Genomic DNA, 20,382 nt, shown 5'->3' with positions numbered 1-20,382 from the left:
AGTAACTGCTTAGAAACCATAGAGAAATGTGGCACAGTAGTTCTATGTGTATTGAAACTAATAATTTAAAACTGGATTTAAACGGCTTGCCTTTGCTTTCATTTCTCGGGTAAATTATATTGTATTTTCAAGTGGATGGGCTTCCCTGGTGGCTCTGTGGTAAAGAATCCGCCTGCCAATACAGGACACACGGGATCGACGCTAGGTCGGGAAGATCCCCTAGATAAGGATATGGCAACCGAGTTCAGTATTTTTGCCTGGGAAATCCCATAGACGGATGAGGATGATGGGCTACAGTTCATGGGATCACAAAGAGTTAGACACAATTTAGCACCAAAACAACAACAAAAACAAAAATTAAAAATAGTTTAGTCCATGGTAGATTAGAAAAAAGAAATAGTACAAAAATCTGGACCTTTAACATAACATATTGAGGTAATATTTCCCACTGCTGCTGCTGCTAAGTCGCTTCAGTCGTGTCCTACTCTGTGCGACCCCAGAGACGGCAGCCCACCAGACTTCCCTGCCCCTGGGATTCTTCAGGCAAGAACACTGGAGTGGGTTGCCATTTCCTTCTCCAATATTTCCCATTAATCTAGGGTAATTCTAACAAGAATTTCTAACATTTTTAATACCTTTTGAGGGAGATGGCCCTTTTAATTCTTCATCATAGAGTACATCATGAGAAACGCTGGGCTGGAGGAAGCACAAGCTGGAATTAAGATTGCCGGGAGAAATATCAATAACCTCAGATATGCAGATGACACCACCCTTATGGCAGAATGTGAAGAGGAACTAAAAAAGCCTCTTGATGAAAGTGAAAGAGGAGAGTGAAAAAGTTGGCTTAAAGCTCAACATTCAGAAAATGAAGATCATGGCATCTGGTCCCATCATTTCATGGCAAATAGATGGGGAAACAGTGGCTGACTTTATTTTTCTGGGCTCCAAAATCACTGCAGATGGTGACTGCAGCCATGAAATTAAAAGACGCTTACTCCTTGGAAGGAAAGTTATGATCAACCTCAACAGCATATTAAAAAGCAGAGACATTACTTGGTCAACAAAGGTCCGTCTAATCAAGGCTATGGATTTTCCAGTGGTCATACATGGATGTAAGAGTTGGACATAAAGAAAGCTGAGCACAGAAGAATTGATGCTTTTGAACTGTGGTGTTGGAGAAGACTCTTGAGAGTCCCTTGGACTGCAAGGAAATCCAACCAGTCCATCCTAAAGGAGATCGGTCCTGGGTGTTCATTGGAAGGACTGATGTTGAAGCTGAAACTCCAATACTTTGGCCACTTTGTGCAAAGAGCTGACTCATTTGAAAAGACCCTGATGCTGGGAAAGATTGAGGGCAGGAGGAGAAGGGGACGACAGAGGATGAGATGGTTGGATGGCATCACTAACTTGATGGACATGGGTTTGGGTGGACTCCGGGAGTTGGTGATGGACAGGGAGCCCTGGCGTGCTGCGTTTCATGGGGTCACAGAGTTGGACACGACTGAGCTACTGAACTGAACTGAACTGAACATTGATATTTAATGATAAGACCAGGGTTTGATGCTGTTCTCGTTCAATTCAGGGCCCCTCATAAAATAGCTGAGAGAAGGAAACTTCTTGCCCATCTGTTTCTATTCATTCTCTCACTAAGGATGTAACTTGACAGACATGGCACCAGTTCAACTTGTAGAAGAAGGAAACTCTCAGGTCAGCTCTCTGGTAGAGTGTGAGAGAAAGATATGGAATCTAACAAAACTCCATATGTAGTTTGTGCTTGACACAAACCATCTCAGATCTTTTAAAGCCATTTCCAAGTATTTATAAACAGAAAGGATGAGGAAGAGCTGGCATTGATTGGACCCTCAGTTATGGATGAATCATTTATAGGTGAAGATGGGAGGGAATAAGTATTGTGAGGGGACATACAGCCAGCAGATAGTGTCATGTAGGTGGAAGTGTGTATCCAGCTGATGCCACTGGTGTTTTCAATGTACAGTTTTGCCAAGATTGGGAAGATAGTAGGCAAGGTGAGAGCAGAACACCTGGGCAGACAGGTTTCATATTGGAACCAGGATTCTAGAAAGGTCTTTAATCTCTGATATGAACCTCATCTGTAAGAGAAGGTCACTGTTAGTCACACTGAGATACTCAGTGTAGCATCCACCCAGAGCCCAGCACACAGCAAGTTGCAGAGGCAGCTGACTCTGCCCTGCTGTGGGTCACTAAGACCCACACTCAGTCCAGCCTGAGGTATCCACTGCCCTTCTATCTGGTCCATGATCGCTCCAGTTCAAGCACCTCCAAGGCCTCCTGGAGATGAATTCTTAACCCTTGGACAGGACAGGAGTCCCCTAGACAGCAGGCAGTAATTCTCAGGGACCCTGTCTGCACTGCCCAATCCCATCTCCATAGAAGTTTGCTGCGCAAAGGCCTAAACCTTAGCCTCGTGTTCCCTAAACCTCACCTTGACCCTGACTCTTAGACAAAGTCTAACCCACATGCCCTCTGACCGCTCCCTCCTCTCTGCCTTTGCTCTCTCACAACTCCCACACTCCCACCTCCCCCATCTTCTGACCCTAGCAAAGTCCATTCCACCTGAGAGGGAGAGGCTTGGCCAGCCCACGTGGTTGCTGACAGATCTGTGCTGACTGACCCCTTGTCAACTATCATTTCATTACCATCCAGTACTGTCACCAGGTTAGGCCCCAGCAGGTCCTTTGTCCCCTGTGGGTAATGATGTCTGAGAACTTGTTCCAGGTCAACAGCAGCCTGCTTTTAGGAGGAGACTCCAGCTCTGCCCAATCCTGAGGGCCGCTGAGTCTCTCTACTATACCTGACAGCTCCTGTGCTCCTCAGGCTGTCTGAGTCAGCCTGTATGTTGGTGGGAGATCTTCTCACAAGGGCAAGTCCCTTCAGGCAGTGTGGGGACACAGAGGGATGTCAGGGAGCAGGTGCTGTGTAGTGTGGGACCCTTGCTGTGCAGCTCCTGGCTCTCTCTATTCATGGGGATGCTGACTGTTTAACAAACACTCCAGTATCAGTGCTTAACACATTAAACCATATTTTTGTTCACGTAAACTCCAGCACCTCCCTCCATCTTCCCTAATGCCAGCCCTGCCTTTTGGAGGAGCCCCTCTTCTGGGGAGGTGCTCAGCAGATCTCCAAGTGTTGGTCTTTGGGGACGTTGTACTTGAGCTTGTGGGCTTCGAAGAGATTTTCCAGCTCCTTTATGTAGCGCTGGTGAAGCCTGTCCACCTCCTCCTGGGAGGGATGAGGTGTCTTCTGCACCTCGATGGGTTTCCCCACTGCAAGACACAGAGGTGAGTGGTGATACAGAGTAGGAACCACTGAAGGTGCAGGGATCTTGGTGTTCCCACTAGAATGGTCATCTGAGCAGGTAAGCACTCTAACTCACTCCCTTTCAATTCTATTTTGTGTTACAGCTTCTAAGATGTTGGGTCAACTTCAAGATTCTGATATATCAACAATACAGCCAGCTGGCATTTGCATGCATTATCTCTTATGTTATCCTAATAATCCTATGGGGATATAACCTGGTATTATTCCTGTTTGACTCCTGAGGAAATGAGGCCCAGAAAGGTTAAATAGCTTGTTCAAGGTCACATAGCCAGGAAAAATCAGTACCAGTAAACACTGGGGATGTGCGCTTAGCCTCAGGGAAAGTTGAATCTGGGATTCTCAGATGCCATGACTGGAAGAGCTTGTATCTATGGGAGAAGGTGGATCAGAAAGCAGCTGCCGTGTCTTCTCTTGGGAATGCTCTAGTGGTAGCAGCACTATAAACATTCATGAATATGCACCACACAACACGAAGGGAATTTGGTAGAGGGGGTTGCCTGTACTCGACAAAGAAATGACTGGGTGAGTGGAGATGAACAGCTCTATTAGTACTGCCATTGGGAACTAGTTGGAATTCAAGAAGAAAGCAAATAGTTGAAAGATGGTGCTAAGTCTATGGAATACCATGCCCATTATTTACAAGGAAATCCCTCTGGCTCTCCTTCAAAGACTGCTGATTGCTACTTTACACACAATTCTAACAGAACTGCAAAGGCCTTGTATCCACTTTTTCCAATTACTGTCATTAGACCCTGTGGTCAGAATTATACCCTCCTTCTCCTGCATAATAAAAAGTCAAATACCCTTATCAAACCTCAACTTTGTTACCAAGGGCAGGCTGATCTCTTGGAAGTGATTTATCTTCTGTGGGTCTGTGTTTGCAATCAATAAAATGGGGATGAGAGTCCCTCCTCACAAGTTGTTGGGAAGACTAAGCCGCTGCATGTAAGGAGCCAGTGCAGTGCCTGACACAGGCAGGGGCACAGTGATCAGTAGAGGCTACTGGCCGTTGTGCCCCTGTTACTCTTCTCATTCTGGACTGCCTTTCATAGGGTTACTTGCCTGTGTGTCTGTTTCACACTCTAGAACTTGTGCTCCACAAAGTCAAGGGTGTACTGCTCTATGTCCAGGTCTCCTTGCTGCACAAGCCCAGGCCTCTTACACAATAGCCCTTCCCCTCCCAGCCCGGGTCTAGGCTCACCCACAGTGGTGATGGGTCGGCGGTAGGGCATAAGACCAAAGCTGTACTGGAAGACTCCACGGCCATAGAAGAGCGGGATGGAGCATTTAGTGCTCTTGTGAAGTCGGTCCTGGAACCACCGCACCCAGGTGCCAGGAGAGTTCTCAACCTGGTCATAGATGTCATTCTCCCCAAAGGAGAAGATCGGCACCAGATCTGCCCTAGAGGGAGACAGGAGAGAGGGTGTGTGGAGGGGCAAGAAGGCACAAGCTGGTCACCTAGCTTCCTGAAGGGACCTAGTGAGCAGGAACTGGAACAGAGGACAGAGCCCTGGGACAAAAATAGGAGGCCTCGGGTGTCTCCTAGACCTGCCAGGGCTTCTTTTATAACTTCAAGCAGGTCATGGCTCTTCTCAGGGTCAAGGACTGGCACTTGGATTGTTACTGAGTCCATGCTCGCTCTGCTTGTCACAAGATAGGCTAGTGAATCTTAGACAAAGTGTTGGGACGAGGAAGGGACTTTATTTGGAGTGGCTGACCAAGAAGATGGCAGGCTAGTGCCTCCAAATAACCATGCTAAAGGGCCAGGTTGCCAAGTTCTTTATGGATCATAGATTGGGATATAGGTGAGGAAACTAACTAAACAGACTATTTGATCCTTGCAAATGCCCCCTAGAATGAGGAGCCTCAGGCAGGAGAATGTGAGAGTTTCACTTCCTTACATCCTTTACAGGAGGGCAACTCAGGTTATCTTCCTTAGGCAGCTCATTCATTATGCCTTCCTACATTAACAAAAGTTGCAGATGATTAAAGTCACAAAAGCAGGTCCAGCACAAATTCAAGATTAACCCTTTCTGGTTACAGGATCATAAGACAAACCAGAGTACTGTTGAGAGTCCTTCCAGATATAAAACATCTGCAGACATTCTGGGAAAATCTCTTCCAGCTAGCTTTGTATTCTTCACATATGTTTAAAGATAGGAGAATAGCTTTAAGTTATGTCCCAAGCTCCATTCTCCCAGAGTTCCTAGATCTCTGATGTAATGCAAGGTTTCAGCAATATGACCTTTGAGATGTAATCTCTTTAGTTACAAAATCTTCCTTCTAGAATCTCTGGGTATGTGGGCCTGAGACAGTGCATCTATCACCAACATACAATCTTCATTATTAATGAAAGGAGACCCTGCCAGCCAAAATAGGATCTGCATTTGCCTCTGCAGTCTTCCCTCTAAACTACAATCCTTGCCAATCTCCAGTTGAACCCAGAGCCCTCTTCCCAATACCCGTGCGTCAGGGCGAGCCTGATGAAGCCCTTGCGGTTCCGCAGCACCAGCTTGTAGGCTCCAGGCCTGGCAGTCAGTGACTCCTGGACACCCCCAACAACGATGGACAGCAGGTTGCCGCCTCTTTTCCTGCTCAGAATTTGAACAGCACTCTCCTCATCTGATGAGACCAGCCCTGGGGAGAGAGGAAAGCGGTCACGTACATTGTGAAGGGGGCAAGCATGGTTCGGGAGTATGTGACTTGGGCTATCCCCCACTCCCCAGCTGGGAGTGCCCTGATGACCGGCACTGATCACTACCCCTTTTCCCAATATCCCCCCGAGGTCACCACTGAGCACAGAGCTGCAGGTAATGCTTCCTTGGGTCTCATCTCCTTGTCTACTACACATTCATTTGAAAGAAGTACAGAACAATTGGCCGTCCTCCTTAAAAATCCCTCCTCATGTCTTGAGCCCCTATCGTCCTGGGATAGAAAGAGAGGAAAAATTCACCTGCAGACATGGCGTAATCCCTGAAGACAGGGACCCAGAAACAGCAGTACATCAACATCAGATGTGAGCGGATGCCTGGGAAAACAGAGGAGAAGCCAGTGCCCTCCGTGCACAGGTTGGCAAAAGCTCCAGTGGCGAGGACCCCATGAGGGTGGAAGCCAGCGAGGTAGTTTCGGGAGGGGTCCAGTTCGGCAGTCTTGACCAGCTGCAGGGACAGCAACCTGGTGAATCAGGGCTGCACCCACTCCCCTCCAAACCCCACTCCGATCTCCCTGCTGAGTTTCTGTGCTGACCTTCTATGTGCCCCCTGTGCCCAGTGCCATCACACCCCATTGAGTGTCCTGTGGTGAGATGGCCTGTCTGAGGGTCCTTGTCCCTGGTGCAAGCATGAAGCAGAGGAGATACTCAGGGAGACCATGGAATGGAGACGGAGAACACAGTGCCACGAATGGATGACGCCAGTGCCGCCTGCTTGGGAAGGAAGAACCGTGCCCAAGGCAGAGGTAGGACTCCTGGGAAGAAGACTGGAGACAAGCCATTGTCCCATGTGAAGGCAGACCTTGTGCCAGGCAGAGCCTGACCAGAATGAAGGAGTCATCATGGGAGGGAGTGAGCCTCTCACCCAGATTTGTGGTATCTAGAGTTCTGTCCCGGGTAAAGAACTGGACTGCTGAGTCCCTGTGACTCAGTGTAAGAGACCCCAGGATGCTGAAGGTAGAGGTTGGGAGGAGGCCCATGAAGTCTCTAGTGATGCCTGCAGGTGTGGGTGGAGAGGGGTCAGGGAGGTGTCCTGCCAAGTCTGCAGCACTTCCTAACACCAGGTCACAGCCTGCCCACAGCACTGCACCTCTGCTCAGGGCTTGGCCTGTGTAGACACTGCTGTTCCTGGATAGTGATATATTACACAGAAACCCTGCTCCTGAAATGATCTTCAGGATGAGGGGGAATCAATTGTCCTCCGGGAACACTGCCTGATTCTCCACCAATACCTCTTTAGGAAGCCCATAAGATGCATTTAGAAAGCTCCAGTGCTCAGATTAGTCTCCTCAATTCTCTAGAAACTCTACCATTAGGCTCTAGCTCATAGAATCACAGTGCAAAGGACTGTGAGTGGAGTACCCCAGCAGAATTATTAGCACAAGGAATGTTGCTTGCCTGCCTTCAAGTCAGCAACCACTGCAGCTGCAACTGACAATGGGCCTTAAAAGGAATTCAGGATGGAGGAAAACAGGATACTGGTCACAGAGAGTGAGGATGCACATCATAGGAAATACTGCAGTGAGCCCAGATTTTGTATCTCCCCATATGTAGAAAAGCATGAAAATCATTAACTGGAAACGTCTGCTTTTTGACTGGCAGTAATCTTTTGATGTTTAGCTACATGGCTAGTTTGGTTTTGTTTTTTCCAACAAAGCCCCATAAGTACTGACTTCTCCCTTCCCTTTTAGAACAGCTCCTCAGAGATTTCTGAGAGGCTATCTCTGAATACAATCTTCAGTAAGGCCTCAGAACAAAACACCCGACAACTCTAAGGCTGTACTCTTGTTTCCAGTAGAGACTCCCTGAACCCCCTATCCACGGCCACCGAAGATCCCTGCAGGGCCTGCTCTGTTAAGGTGTGTGGATGACTTGGAAGTTGTCCTGGGAGGTGACAAGAGTCCAGACTCTGTGAGCCACAGCGCCTCTTGCAGGCCTCAGTCCAGGACTGAGGGACAGTTCAGGACAGGGAGGTGAAAGTGCGTGTCATCTCTCCCTCTGCTAGCCACTCGGTAGTACTGCCCGCCGTCTGCATCTGTTGTTGCCAGCGGACTGCAGGGGCCTACAGTCCTGAACCCTGTGCTCATGAAATTTCTACAAATATGTTTCCCACAATGTCAATAGTGTCCTATGCAAGAAATACTCTGGAGGAGAAACCTTGATACCGGAGGGACAGAGCAGACACAGATAAGACCGGCACAGAGATGCTCAGCAGAGTTTTTCTGCCAGATGTGCAAAAGACAGCAGTTCCAGGGGTGACAGGAGAGCCAGATGCTGTCCTCAGAAACCCCAGGATCACCTGATGTCTCATGGAATCCACACAACCCAGTGACGTATGTGGCAGCATCTCCACTTTACACATGAAGAAACTGAAGCTCAGAGAGCATGTGTAACTCACCTAAGGTCACACAACTGACACGTTGCAGACCCGTATTACAACCTATGATGTCCACTCCTAGAGGTGTCACTGTATACACTCTTCTCTCCTGTGTCCAGAGAGGGCCACCTGTCCCTGCCTGGCACCTCTCTGTGTCCACATTGCCTTCCTCTTCCTGTCCCCACTAGATAATTAACCATCACAACCGCTTACATCCAAGGGTTTAGCCTGTCTGGGATTCAGGAATGGAGCAAAAGTCAGTTCACTAAAGTTCAGGGGCCTGCATCCCTAAGGACTAATCCCTGGGTCCAGGGTCCAGTGTACAAAATGGACACGAGGTACCATAAGCCAGAGATCAGAGATTAAGAGATAGACAGAAGAGGAGGAACTGGACTGTTTAGAGGATCCCTGGGGAAACTGAGATTCCGAATGAGCAAAGCTCTGTCCAAGGACACATAACATATCAAATACACAGGGGCAGGATACACCCTGAGGGCTCTCTGCTCTGTTTCTATTCTCAGAGCCAATGCACACACTTTAAAAGCAGTAAAAGAACCTGCTCTGTATCCTCACTCACACCTTCTTCCCTATCAGGGTATCAGTATCATCATCTGATAAAGTGTCAGCCAGATGCTCTGAAAGCTTGTTTTCATTACAGATTCCTTCACACCAAACTTAGACTGTTGAGGGATTTACACCTGTCAGATACATAAGTGTGCCTCACTACATGGCCTACAAGGTTCCTCAAATCCTGTTCATTCATCAGTCCTCATAATCGCCTCACCTCACTGAAGTCGGACAACCATTATCAGACAGAAACTGACTCTTCCTCTAGCCACATAGTGATGACAGCCCATCACCTGTCTCCCAGCCCAGTATTCTGCTCACTGCACACAGAGTCACACTTCCACATGGACACGTGGGGACGATGGTCCTGACCACTCCCTAGTCAGCCCCTTACTCACCGAGATGGGGAAATAGTCCTTCAGGTACTTCCATATGGTCGCACCTCTTAGGAGAGCACTCTGCCTGCCCCCCCGCCGTGGTGTGGCTCGATCCAGGTACCACCAGATCGCATACAGGATACTGATCATCCAGAATCTTGTGAACAGGAGGCCAATGAAGACTATGTAGCAGACCAAGTCTGGGAAGGGAAGCAGGAACCATTAGTGGTCAGAGGTATGAAGGAACGAGCTCTCCCCATATACCCAGCTCTAGCAACACTGTCCATTCCAGCCCTTCTCCCAGGAGGAAGAGACCAGCTTCCCAAGGTTTCGAGGAGGAGAGAATGCTGTCAACACCACCAGTGTCACATTGAGAGCCTGGATTTGAAACCAATTGGCCTAATTTCAAACTCGCATTGTCCCACTGCACCAGATCGCTTATTCATTTGAGTCTTCCCCCTCCACCTCCTTTTCTCTCTGTAGTCACCAGGTGCTCAATAAAGGCCTAACGGAGATGTGACTGGGTGAACTCTTTCCAGTACTCAATATTTAGAACCCCAGAGAAAAGGTATTCTCTCTACCCAGCCCACTTCCTGTCTACCCCCAGCCCATCTTTCCATAGATAAATCCCACTACATTCCCCCTTTAGTTAAAGTCCCCCCATGACTTCTCATAACTTTGACGGTCAGCTCAAGCAGCTCAGCCTGAGCTCAAGCTCTCCACTGGTGGCCCAAACCCTCTCTTGTTCCAGTCTCACTCATCACATGCACCTCATGTTCCAGCTACACTAAGCCACTCAGCTGATACAACTCCCAAGTTCTTTAGTTTTACTGAGCTCTTTCCTTTGCTGCCAGGCTCTGTCCTGCTGAAGGAAGGAGGGAGGAAGAGGGCAACTCATGCCTGGTCTGTTCATCAGGACTGCACCAGGGCTAGAGACAGCCCCAGTGAGCAATTCCTCCTAGACTTATGATTCTGAGTCCCTTCAGAGGCTAATCCTGGTTTTGACTCAGGTCAAAACCACTGACGGTGGTCTTTGGGACTGTCTTTAATCTGATGCTAATTGAGCCTCACTGTTAGAGAATATTGTGTCCTCTCCATTCCACTCCCTCCACTGAACACCTTTTGCTCATACTCATAAAGAAGTCCATTCCACACCTGTAGTCTACTTGAAAGTAGGGTAAACCAGGACTATCATTCATGTCCAACTTCCTGGAGGAGGGGACTTTTGACCCAGTCTGAATAGTGCATTCGTGGGTGCTAAGTTGCTTCAGTCGTGTCTGACTCTTTGCAACCCTGTGGATTGTAGCCCTCCAGGCTCCACTGTCCATGGGATTCTCTGGGCAAGAATACTGGAGTTAGTTGCCATGCTCTCCTCTAGAGTATCTTCCAGACCCTGGGATCAAACCAGCATCTCCTGTGGCTCCTGCATTGCAGACAGTTTCTTTACTGCTGAGGCACTAGGGAAGCCCAGTCTGAGTACTAGCAAAATGCATAAATCAAAATAGTTTGGGGCTCACAGAGGCTTGCTTTCTTCAGAGCACCTCCAACCTGTCAGGTGCTGGTGGTTAAGCCGTGAACAACGGACAGGAATTCCTGCCCTCCTGGTGCTGGCTTCAGGGTTTGTTTGGAGCACTTTGTTTTGTCCTTTCAATATTAATGATGGTAAAATATGTTTACCATATACTAGTCATCGAAATGACTCTTTGGTAGTTCATTATTTTTTTTAAGTTTTCATTCAGTTCAGTTCAGTTCAGTCTTTCAGTCGTGTCCGACTCTTTGTGACCCCATGAATCGCAGCACACCAGACCTCCCTGCCCATCACCAACTCCTGGAGTTCACTCAAACTCATGTCCATCGAGTCAGTGATGCCATCCAGCCATCTCATCCTCTGTTGTCCCCTTCTCCTCCTGCCTCCAATTCCTCCCAGCATCAGAATCTTTTCCAATGAGTCAGCTCCTCGCATGAGGTGGCCAAAGTACTGGAGTTTCAGCTTCAGCATCAGTCCTTCCAATGAACACCCAGGACTGATCTCCTTTAGGATGGACTGGTTGGATCTCCTTGCAGTCCAAGGGACTCTCAAGAGTCTTCTCCAACACCACAGTTCAAAAGCATCATTTCTTTGGTTCTCAGCTTTCTTCATGGTCCAACTCGAACATCCATACATGACCACTGGAAAAACTATAGCCTTGACTAGATGGACCTTTGTTGGAAAAGTAATGTCTCTGCTTTTTAGAGTATAGTTTATTTACATGTTGTATTAGTTTCAGTCGTATAGGAAAGTAAACCTGTTAAACTCATACACATATTGACTCTGTTTTTTTTTTTTTAATTTATTCCTTTCCTATACAGATCATTACAGAGCACTGAGTAGAGATCCCTGTGCTTACAGCAGATTCTTATTGTTATCTATTATATATACAGTAGTGTTGTGAATCTAAATCTCCCAATTTATCCTTTCCCCCTATCCCCTGGTAACCACATGTTTTTTTCTACTTCTGTTTTGTAAATAACTAAATCTGTACCTCTTTTTGATTCTGCATATAAGTGATATCATGTGATATTTGTCTTTCTTTGGCTATCTTCACTCAGTTTGACAATCTCTAGGTTCATACATGTTACTGAAAATGACGTTCATATGTTCCTTTTTATGACCGAGTAATATTCCATTGCCTGTATTATGGCATCTTCTTTATGCATTACTATAATGGATATTTAGGTGTCTTCCATGTCCTAGCTATTGTAAATGTGCTATTATGAACATTGGGGAGATTCTCTCCTTCCAAATTATGGGCTCATGAAAGAGGCCTTATGGAGAACAGTATAGAGATTTCTTATAAAACTATTAAAACACAATAGGACCCAGAAATCCCCCTCCTGGAAATATACATGAAATGATTTTTGAGAGTCAATTTGGTGTAATTAAATTAATTCACATTGTTGTGTAACTATATCAACCTTCATCTCAGAACTCTTCATCTTCGTAAACTGAACCTCTGTACCCATGAAATTAGAACTTCCATTCAGGTCAAGAGAATATAACCTAGCTGTTAATGGCAGTTCATTGTAGGGTAGGATTTGGGGGAAATCTTTGACTTTTAGAACACACATTTTGTTTCGATGTGTTAAAATAGCATGCATTTGTTTTTCATACACAAGAAAGAATTTTAAAATGTGGGCATTTCTACTTGATCAGAAAGACACCACCCCCCACCCCCACCCCGCCAATCTAAACATCTCCCTCACTCTGGCCTCTCCTTTAAGTACTGTCAGCAGGCAAAATCCTAACCTGGGTGCATTTTCAGCCCCTAAAGAAAGAAAACACCTTTCCCCTCATAACACCAAGAAGAAAAGATGCAAAACCCCACTTTACTGAGACCCAAAGAGGGTGTTGAGGTGGGCTAACCTCACACAGAAAGCTAGTGGGATGAGTGGTGGTTTCAATTCTACTATCATGTCCATATCATGATCCCAACATTCATTCATTCAACAAGCATTTAGCAACATCAACTCTTCTAGGAGATGGAGATGCAGATGAGAACAAGACCAACTATCTGAAAGGAGCTTACCTTCCTGCGTGAGTGTGTGAATTCTAGAGAACAGGAAAGAAACAGATTAAACAAGTAGCCCACTGGAAAGTACTTGTTGCTGGGGCCTGAGTCCTGAGTAACAGGTCGCAGTTGACCTTTCTGGCCACATCTTTGCCCCTCCCCAAAGAACTGCGCTAGGCCAGCATGAACCATCTGCTCATATGTGCAATATTTACTCGCCTCCTGGGAAAACTTACTTTCCTGATGGCCTGTACATTCTGCCTCGTAGATTCATCTCCTAATATGTTTGGAAAAGAGCCCCTTCTCTCCACCCACTGCCAGCTTCCCTAGACCAGGAGAAGTAATCTTTTAAAGAGGCAAATTGTAAGCATTTCAGACACTGGGGCTCAAGAGGCAATGTGGAGGATATTGCATAGGCACAAAATCATTTAAAATGCAAAAGCCATACTTCGCTCATGGGCTATACAAACACAAAAACAATCAGGGGGCTAGTTTTCAATCATGGGTCTATGAGGTGACATCTGATGTAGATTGTGACCTTGTAATTAAGCAAGACCTATGCAGCCTCCCTGGAAAAGATCCCTCATGTCCTCTGCCTACCTCTTATTTGTAGAAAATCCTCAGCTTCCTAAGCCTTCACCAAATTTCAAAAATAAAGTTATAAAGAGAAATCATAAACAGAGAAAGAAAACAGTCCCAATCAAGAAAATAAATAACATTTAACCATTCCACAAATTCAAAGATTTTTAGTTTGTTCCCAAGAACCATAGATAATATTGAGACTCATCATTGAGCGGTTTTGCAGATAGTGAACTCCCAGCAGGTGGAAGAAGTTGCTCACCAGCCCATAGACCTCAGACCAGGGAAAACCAGAAGGCTGGTGATGGTGACTCCAAGTTACCTCACCACCAAGCAATCAGACGATTCTCTAGGAGTTGATCATGCACCCAGCATCTCTAGTTCACCCAGTCTTTAGACACCGTTCCCTGGTAATCAAAGAGTTCTCAGGCATTTTGAGCCTTAACTCTCTGGACTCCTTGACTGGCTCCTGTAATGAAGCCTACACTTTTTTCATCACAACCCAGTGTCCGTATAGGAGCGTTACTGTGTTTACCGCTTCTTCCCACAAGCAGACCCAATCTGATTTGCTAACAGCTGCTCCCTGTCATCTGTCTCCCCCAACACCCCAACACAGAAGATCCGAAAATTACAGCTTGTCTCCCATAGATTGGACTTTGTCACTCCTGTACCTAAAGTTCTCCTGGGGATCCCATTTGTCCTTGAGATAAGGGTCAAGGTACAAGCTACTGTTCCTGGCATCAGAGGGTCTGGATGCCTTTTCTCAGCTGCAATCCTTCTAGCTCCAGGCCCAAGGTTACTTGACTCTCTGTCCTCCTCTGGGAACTCCCAGGTCCCAGGCTGAGCTGAGGTGGGCAGACAGTCAGACACACTCCCGTTGGCAAATCTCCCTCAGGCCACGTGAGCAAGATGTCCCTTATCCCAGGTGATCCCCAGGCACTGAGCTCAGCATCCACCTTAGGACCTGTATCTTTCCCCCATCAATGAACCATGTACACCCAAAGCAGCAGGTGCCCATGGCCTCCCAAATCCATCTCAGCTTTCCTTACACAGCACCAAGTAAGAGAAGATCAACTGCAGGACCGCGAAGGTCTGCAGTCTGCGTTCCAGTGGCACAGACAAAGGTGCAAACTCCACCATGCTGATTCCTCTGCTTCCTCTGGAGGCTTCTCTGAGCTCTGCTGTGGTCTGAGACACCTGCTGGTTTTTGTTGCTGCCAGAGCTTGTTAAGCATTTGTGGGAGTGCGGGAGACTGTGGGTGGATTTCCAGCCAGCTGTAGAATCTCATTGCATCTACCCTGGCAGGGAGCAGTATCCTAGGTGAAATATTCAAAATCACCTGGCCTCATTAAACTTACTACAGAGAAAGAGAAGTGCAGTGGACTCTTCAGGCAATACATTATCTGCCAGATCACCTTTGCTCAAATCTTGCCCATTACTAGGCAATTGAAGCAGCAAGTATAGGGCAAGCCTGCACTCTTTACACTTACACAACTATTTGGCTGCAGTAATTATCTCCGTTCACCTGCCAGGTCCACGGTTCCCCTTTACAAATAGGAATTATGAGCTCCCATATAAATATCTCCAGGCCCCACTATCTATCTCCTCTCTGGCCACCTTTTCCTCAGCTTGCCTGAACAGCAAAACTCACAGAAGAGCCGTCTGATTCCCATGCCCTCTCCTCCATTCTGTCCTCTCTCTTCCAGACTTCAGATGCCACTGTTCCATGGAACTGCCCTTGACAAGTTCACCACTGGCCTCCACACTGCTGAATCCAGTGATCAATTCTCAGCTCTCATTTTGACCTCTCAGCAGCCTCAGACACAACTGTTTCTTCCCTCCTCCTTGAAACCACTTGATCTGTGGACACCACGCTCTCCTGGTTTCCCTCCTGCCCCTCCGTCTACCTCTGGGTCTCCACAGAGTCTCTTATCCTTCACCGGGCTAAGTGTTTCAGGGCCCTTTTGTCCCCTCAGTCCTTGGACCTTCTCTCTTCTTTCCATCCTCCCCGCCTCAGAGACCTCCTCCAGGCTCATTGCCATGGAATCTGTCTTCAGGACGAACACTTCCAAACTGTATCTCTAGCCCTGACTTCCCCACAAGCTCCAGATTTGACTATGTAAGTGGGTACTTGACATCCTCACTCACAGTCTGCTTGGCACCTCCATCACAGCCTGTCTAAAACTGAACTTAACTTCCCCTTACCTGCCCAGGCTACAGTCTCCACATAGCCACAGAGCTTTGCAAAGTGGTCACACAGGGAATATCTTGGTCATCCAGTGCTTATGACTCTCCCTTTCATGGCTGATGGCCTAGGTGCCTTGGAAATTTTATTGTGGTTACAGTGCTTTCCTGATGGTAGTGAGTACACGTGAAAATGTTTACAAGTCGTTAAATATCATTTCATCAAGTTCATGCTCTATTCTTTTGTTGATTTAAATATCTTTTGCGATGGAAAGCTGCTTTCCACCACCACAGCCAGCCACTTTGATGGACTGAGATGACAACATTCTCACTGGTCTCTGTCCCTGTGCCCTTATTCCTCCCACAGACTCATAAGCCAGAGGGACTGCTGGGAATGTGATTGCACAAGCTAAAGGGCAGTAGTGCCAGGCTTTGCACAAAACTGTAGCACCAATGTAGACTTTGAACAGAATATATGCAGTGTCCAGATACACATCTTCTCTGGGCCTCTGTGTAGTCAGACAGAAGTGAAGAGGAACTAAAAAGCCTCTTGATGAAAGTGAAAGTGGGGAGTGAAAAAGTTGGCTTAAAGCTCAGCATTCAGAAAACGAAGATCATGGCATCAGGTCCCATCACTTCATGGCAAATAGATGGGGAAACAGTGGAAACAGTGTCAGACTTTACTTTTCTGGGCTCCAAAATCACTGCAGATGGTGATTGCAGCCATGAAATTAAAAGATGCTTACTCCTTGGAAGGAAAGTTTTGACCAACCTAGATAGCATATTCAAAAGCAGAGACATTACTTTGCCAACAAAGGTTCATCTAGTCAAGGCTATGGTTTTTCCTGTGGTCATGTATGGATGTGAGAGTTGGACTGTGAAGAAGGCTGAGTGCCAAAGAATTGATGCTTTTGAACTGCGGTGTTGGAGAAGACTCTTGAGAGTCCCTTGGACTGCAAGGAGATCCAACCAGTCCATTCTGAAGGAGATCAGCCCTGGGATTTCTTTGGAAGGAATGATGCTAAAACTGAAACTCCAGTACTTTGGCCAGCTCATGAGAAGAGTTGACTCATTGGAAAAGACTCTGATGCTGTGAGGGATTGGGGGCAGGAGGAGAAGGGGACGACAGAGGATGAGATGGCTGGATGGCATCACTGACTCGATGGACGTGAGTCTGAGTGAACTCCGGGAGTTGATGATGGACAGGGAGGCCTGGTGTGCTGTGATTCATGGGGTCACAAAGAGTCAGACACAACTGAGCGACTGAACTGAACTGAACTGAGAGTGATATCATTACATCAAAGTTGGGCAGTATAAAGTACAGAAATGGTATGGACCTAACAGAAGCTGAAGATATTAAGAAAAAGTGGCAAGAAAACACAGATGAACTGTACAAAAAAGATCTTCATGTCTCAGATAATCATGATGGTGTTATCACTCACCTAGAGCCAAACATCCTGGCCTTAGGACGCATCACTACAAACAAAGCTAGTGGAGGTGACGGAATACCAATTGAGCTATTACAAGTCTTAAATATGATGCTGTGAAAGTGCTACACTCAATATACCAGCTATCTGGAAAACTCAGCAGTGGCCACAGGACTGGAAAAGTCAGTTTCATTCCATCCCAAAGAAAGGCAATGCTAAAGAATGTTCCAACCACCACACAATTTCACTCATCTCACATGCTCTCAAAGTAATACTCAAAATTCTCCAAGCCAGACTTCAACAGTACGTGACCTGTGACCTTCCAGATGTTCAAGCTAGATTTAGAAAAGGCAGAGGAAACATAGATCAAATTGCCAACGTCCATTGGGTCATTGAAAAAGAAAACCAGTTCCAGAGAAATATCTACTTCTGCTTTACTGACTATGCCAAAACCTTTGACCGTGTGGATCACATCAAACTGTGGAAATTTCTTCAAGAGACGGGAATATCAGACCATCTGATCTGCCTTCTGAGAAATCTGTATGCAGGTCAAGAAGCAACAGTTAGAACTGGACATGGGACAACAGACTGGTTCCAAATCAAGAAAGTATGGCAAGGCTGTATATTGTTACCCTGCTCGTTTAACTTATATGCAGAGTACATCATGAGAATTCCTGGGCTAGATGAAGCACAAGCTGGAATCAAGTTTGCCGAAAGAAATAGTAATAACCTCAGATATGCAGATGACACCACCCTTATGGCTGAAAGTGAAGAACTAAAGAGCCTCTTGATGTAAGTGAAAGAGAGTGAAAAAGTTGGCTTAAAACTCAACATTCAAAAACCTGAGATCATGGCATACGGTCTGATCACTTCTTGGCAAATAGATGGGGGAAAAAATGGAAATAGTGACAGGCTTTATTTGGTGGGCTCCAAAATCACTGCAGAATGAGACTGTAGCCATGAAATTAAAAGACACTTGCTTCGTGGAAGAAAAGCTATGACTTACCTGGACAGCATATTATAAAGAAGAGACATTAGTTTGCCAACAGGAGTCTGTCTAGTCAAAGCTATGGTTTTTCCAGTAGTCATGCATGAATGTGAGAGTTGGATTGTAAAGAGAACTGAGCACCAAAGAATTGATGCTTTTGAACTGTGGTGTTGGAGAAGACTCTTGAAAGTCCCTTGGACTGAAGGAGATACAATCAGTCCATCCTAAAGGTAATCAATCCTGAATATTCATTGGAAGGACTGATGCTGAAGCTGAAACTCCAATACTTTGGCCACCTGATGCAAAGAACTGACTTATTGGAAAAGACCCTGATGCTGGGAAAGATTGAAGGCAGGAGGAGAAGGGGACAACAGAGAATGAGATATTGGGTGGCATCACCGACTCTATGCACATGAGTTTGAGTAAACTCCAGGAGTTGATGATGAACAGGGAAGCCTGGTATACTGCAGTCCATGGGGTTGGAAAGAGTTGAACACTACTGAGCAATTGAACTGAACTGAACTGAGAGTGATATCAGGTCATGGTATTGATTTCCATTTCCTTATCATGAATTGTGAACACGATTGTTAAATGCAATTGTGAAATGCAATTTATTCATTGCATTCCTCCTATTGGAAAATTTTGAGCAAAGACAGTGAAATTAGGCAGAGGGAGAAGTTGAACCAAAATAGGTTCTCAAATAAGTCCTGAATTGGACTACAGTGGCCAAAGCTGACATTCCACCTGGCTCTATCTTAGGACCAGGTGCCCCTGTGCAGGCAACTCTGCAGTTGGGACCACCCCTCCTTCTTGAAGGTGTATCTAGCAGTCATTTCCAGGGTCCTCCCTCAAGACAGGTTGGAAGAGCCCTGGATGAGAGTGAGACCAGTCCTGTATTGGCCACCTCCCAGCTATGTGACTTCAGACAAGTCCTTTCCTTCCCAGAGCTCCTCATCCTACTGGGTATCAGGGCTAAGATGGGGGCCCCTACTGGCCCAGGTACACTGCTCAGCCGTCCACCAGGGTTCTTTGCCCTTCACTTCACAACCCCCTGACAAGTAAAGAACCAGGGAGCACTTTATATCCTGGGGCAGTGTGGCTCCTGTGTGGTCTGAGGACCTGCCTTGTTCATGACCTGCCTGTTACTGGTTCCAGACAAGGTATAGGGGTGGACGTAACTGCTCAGAAACCTTAGAGCAATGTGGCAAAGCAGTTCTAGGTGTATGAAGCTAATAATTAAAAATTGGATTTGAACAATTTGTTTTCTTCATTTCTTTGGTAATTTATATTGTATTTTACAAATGGATGGACCTCTTTGGTAGCTCAGTGGTAAAGAATCCGCCTGCCAATGCAGGGGTCACGGGATCAACATTGGGTCAGGAAGATCCCCTGGAGAAGAAAATGGCAACTGAGTTCAGTATTTTTCCTGTGAAATCCCATAGACAGAAGAGCCTACTGGGCTACACTTCATGGGATCGCAAAGAGTTGGACACTACTTACTACCAAATCAACAACAAAAGCAATTAAAAACAGAGTAGTTCATTGTAGGTTAGAAAAAAGAAATAATATAAAAATCTCAACCTTTAACATAACATGTTGAGGTAATATTGCCCACTAATCAAGTGAAGTGAAAATAGCTCAGTAATGTGGACTCTTTGTGACCCCATGGACTATACAGTCCATGGACTTCTCCAGGCAGGAATATGGCAGTGGGTAGCCTTCCCTTCTCCGGGGGATCTTCCCAACCCAGGGATTGAACCCATGTCTCCCACATTCCAGGTGAATTCTTCACCAGCTGAGTTGTAAGGGAGGCCCACTAATCTAGGGTAACTACAATAAGAACATTTGACATTTTTAACACCTTGTGAGGGAGGTGGCCCCTTTAATCCTGCAGCACCGATATTAACTGATAAGACCAGTGCTTGATGCTGTTATTGTTCGATTCAGGGCCCCTCATAAAATAGCTGAGAGAAGGAATCTTCCTGCCCATCTATTTGTATCTAAGCTCTCGATAGGGATGTAACTTGAAAGACGTGGCACCAATTCAACTTGTAGAAGAAGGAAACGCTCAGATCAGCTCTCTGGTAGGAAGTGAGAGGAAGACATGGAATTTTTAAAAAGTCCATACCTAGTTGGTGATTGACACAAACCCTCTCAGGTCTTTTAAAACCATTTCCAAACATTTATAAAAAGAACAGATGAGGAAGAGCTGGCATTAATTGGACCCTCAGTTATGGATGAAGCATTTATAGGTGAAGATGGGAG

General features: G+C 46.3%; 1 protein-coding gene across 1 annotated transcript; it reads right to left on the bottom strand.

The window, feature by feature from the left end:
* Positions 1-3,092: 3,092 nt before the first annotated feature.
* LOC133261390 (2-acylglycerol O-acyltransferase 2-like) lies at positions 3,093-14,658 on the bottom strand. The gene is made up of 6 exons (XM_061439884.1): positions 14,568-14,658; positions 9,413-9,591; positions 6,314-6,518; positions 5,823-5,997; positions 4,562-4,761; positions 3,093-3,305 (listed from the first exon to the last, which is right to left on the bottom strand). Exons 1-6 carry the CDS (start codon positions 14,656-14,658, stop codon positions 3,151-3,153), a joined length of 1,005 nt encoding a protein of 334 aa, XP_061295868.1. The 3' UTR covers positions 3,093-3,150.
* Positions 14,659-20,382: the final 5,724 nt, after the last annotated feature.

Source organism: Bos javanicus, chromosome 15, assembly GCF_032452875.1.
Source record: "Bos javanicus breed banteng chromosome 15, ARS-OSU_banteng_1.0, whole genome shotgun sequence".
Classification (NCBI taxonomy): Eukaryota; Metazoa; Chordata; class Mammalia; order Artiodactyla; family Bovidae; genus Bos; species Bos javanicus.
This window is presented reverse-complemented; position numbering and strand designations above follow the sequence as displayed.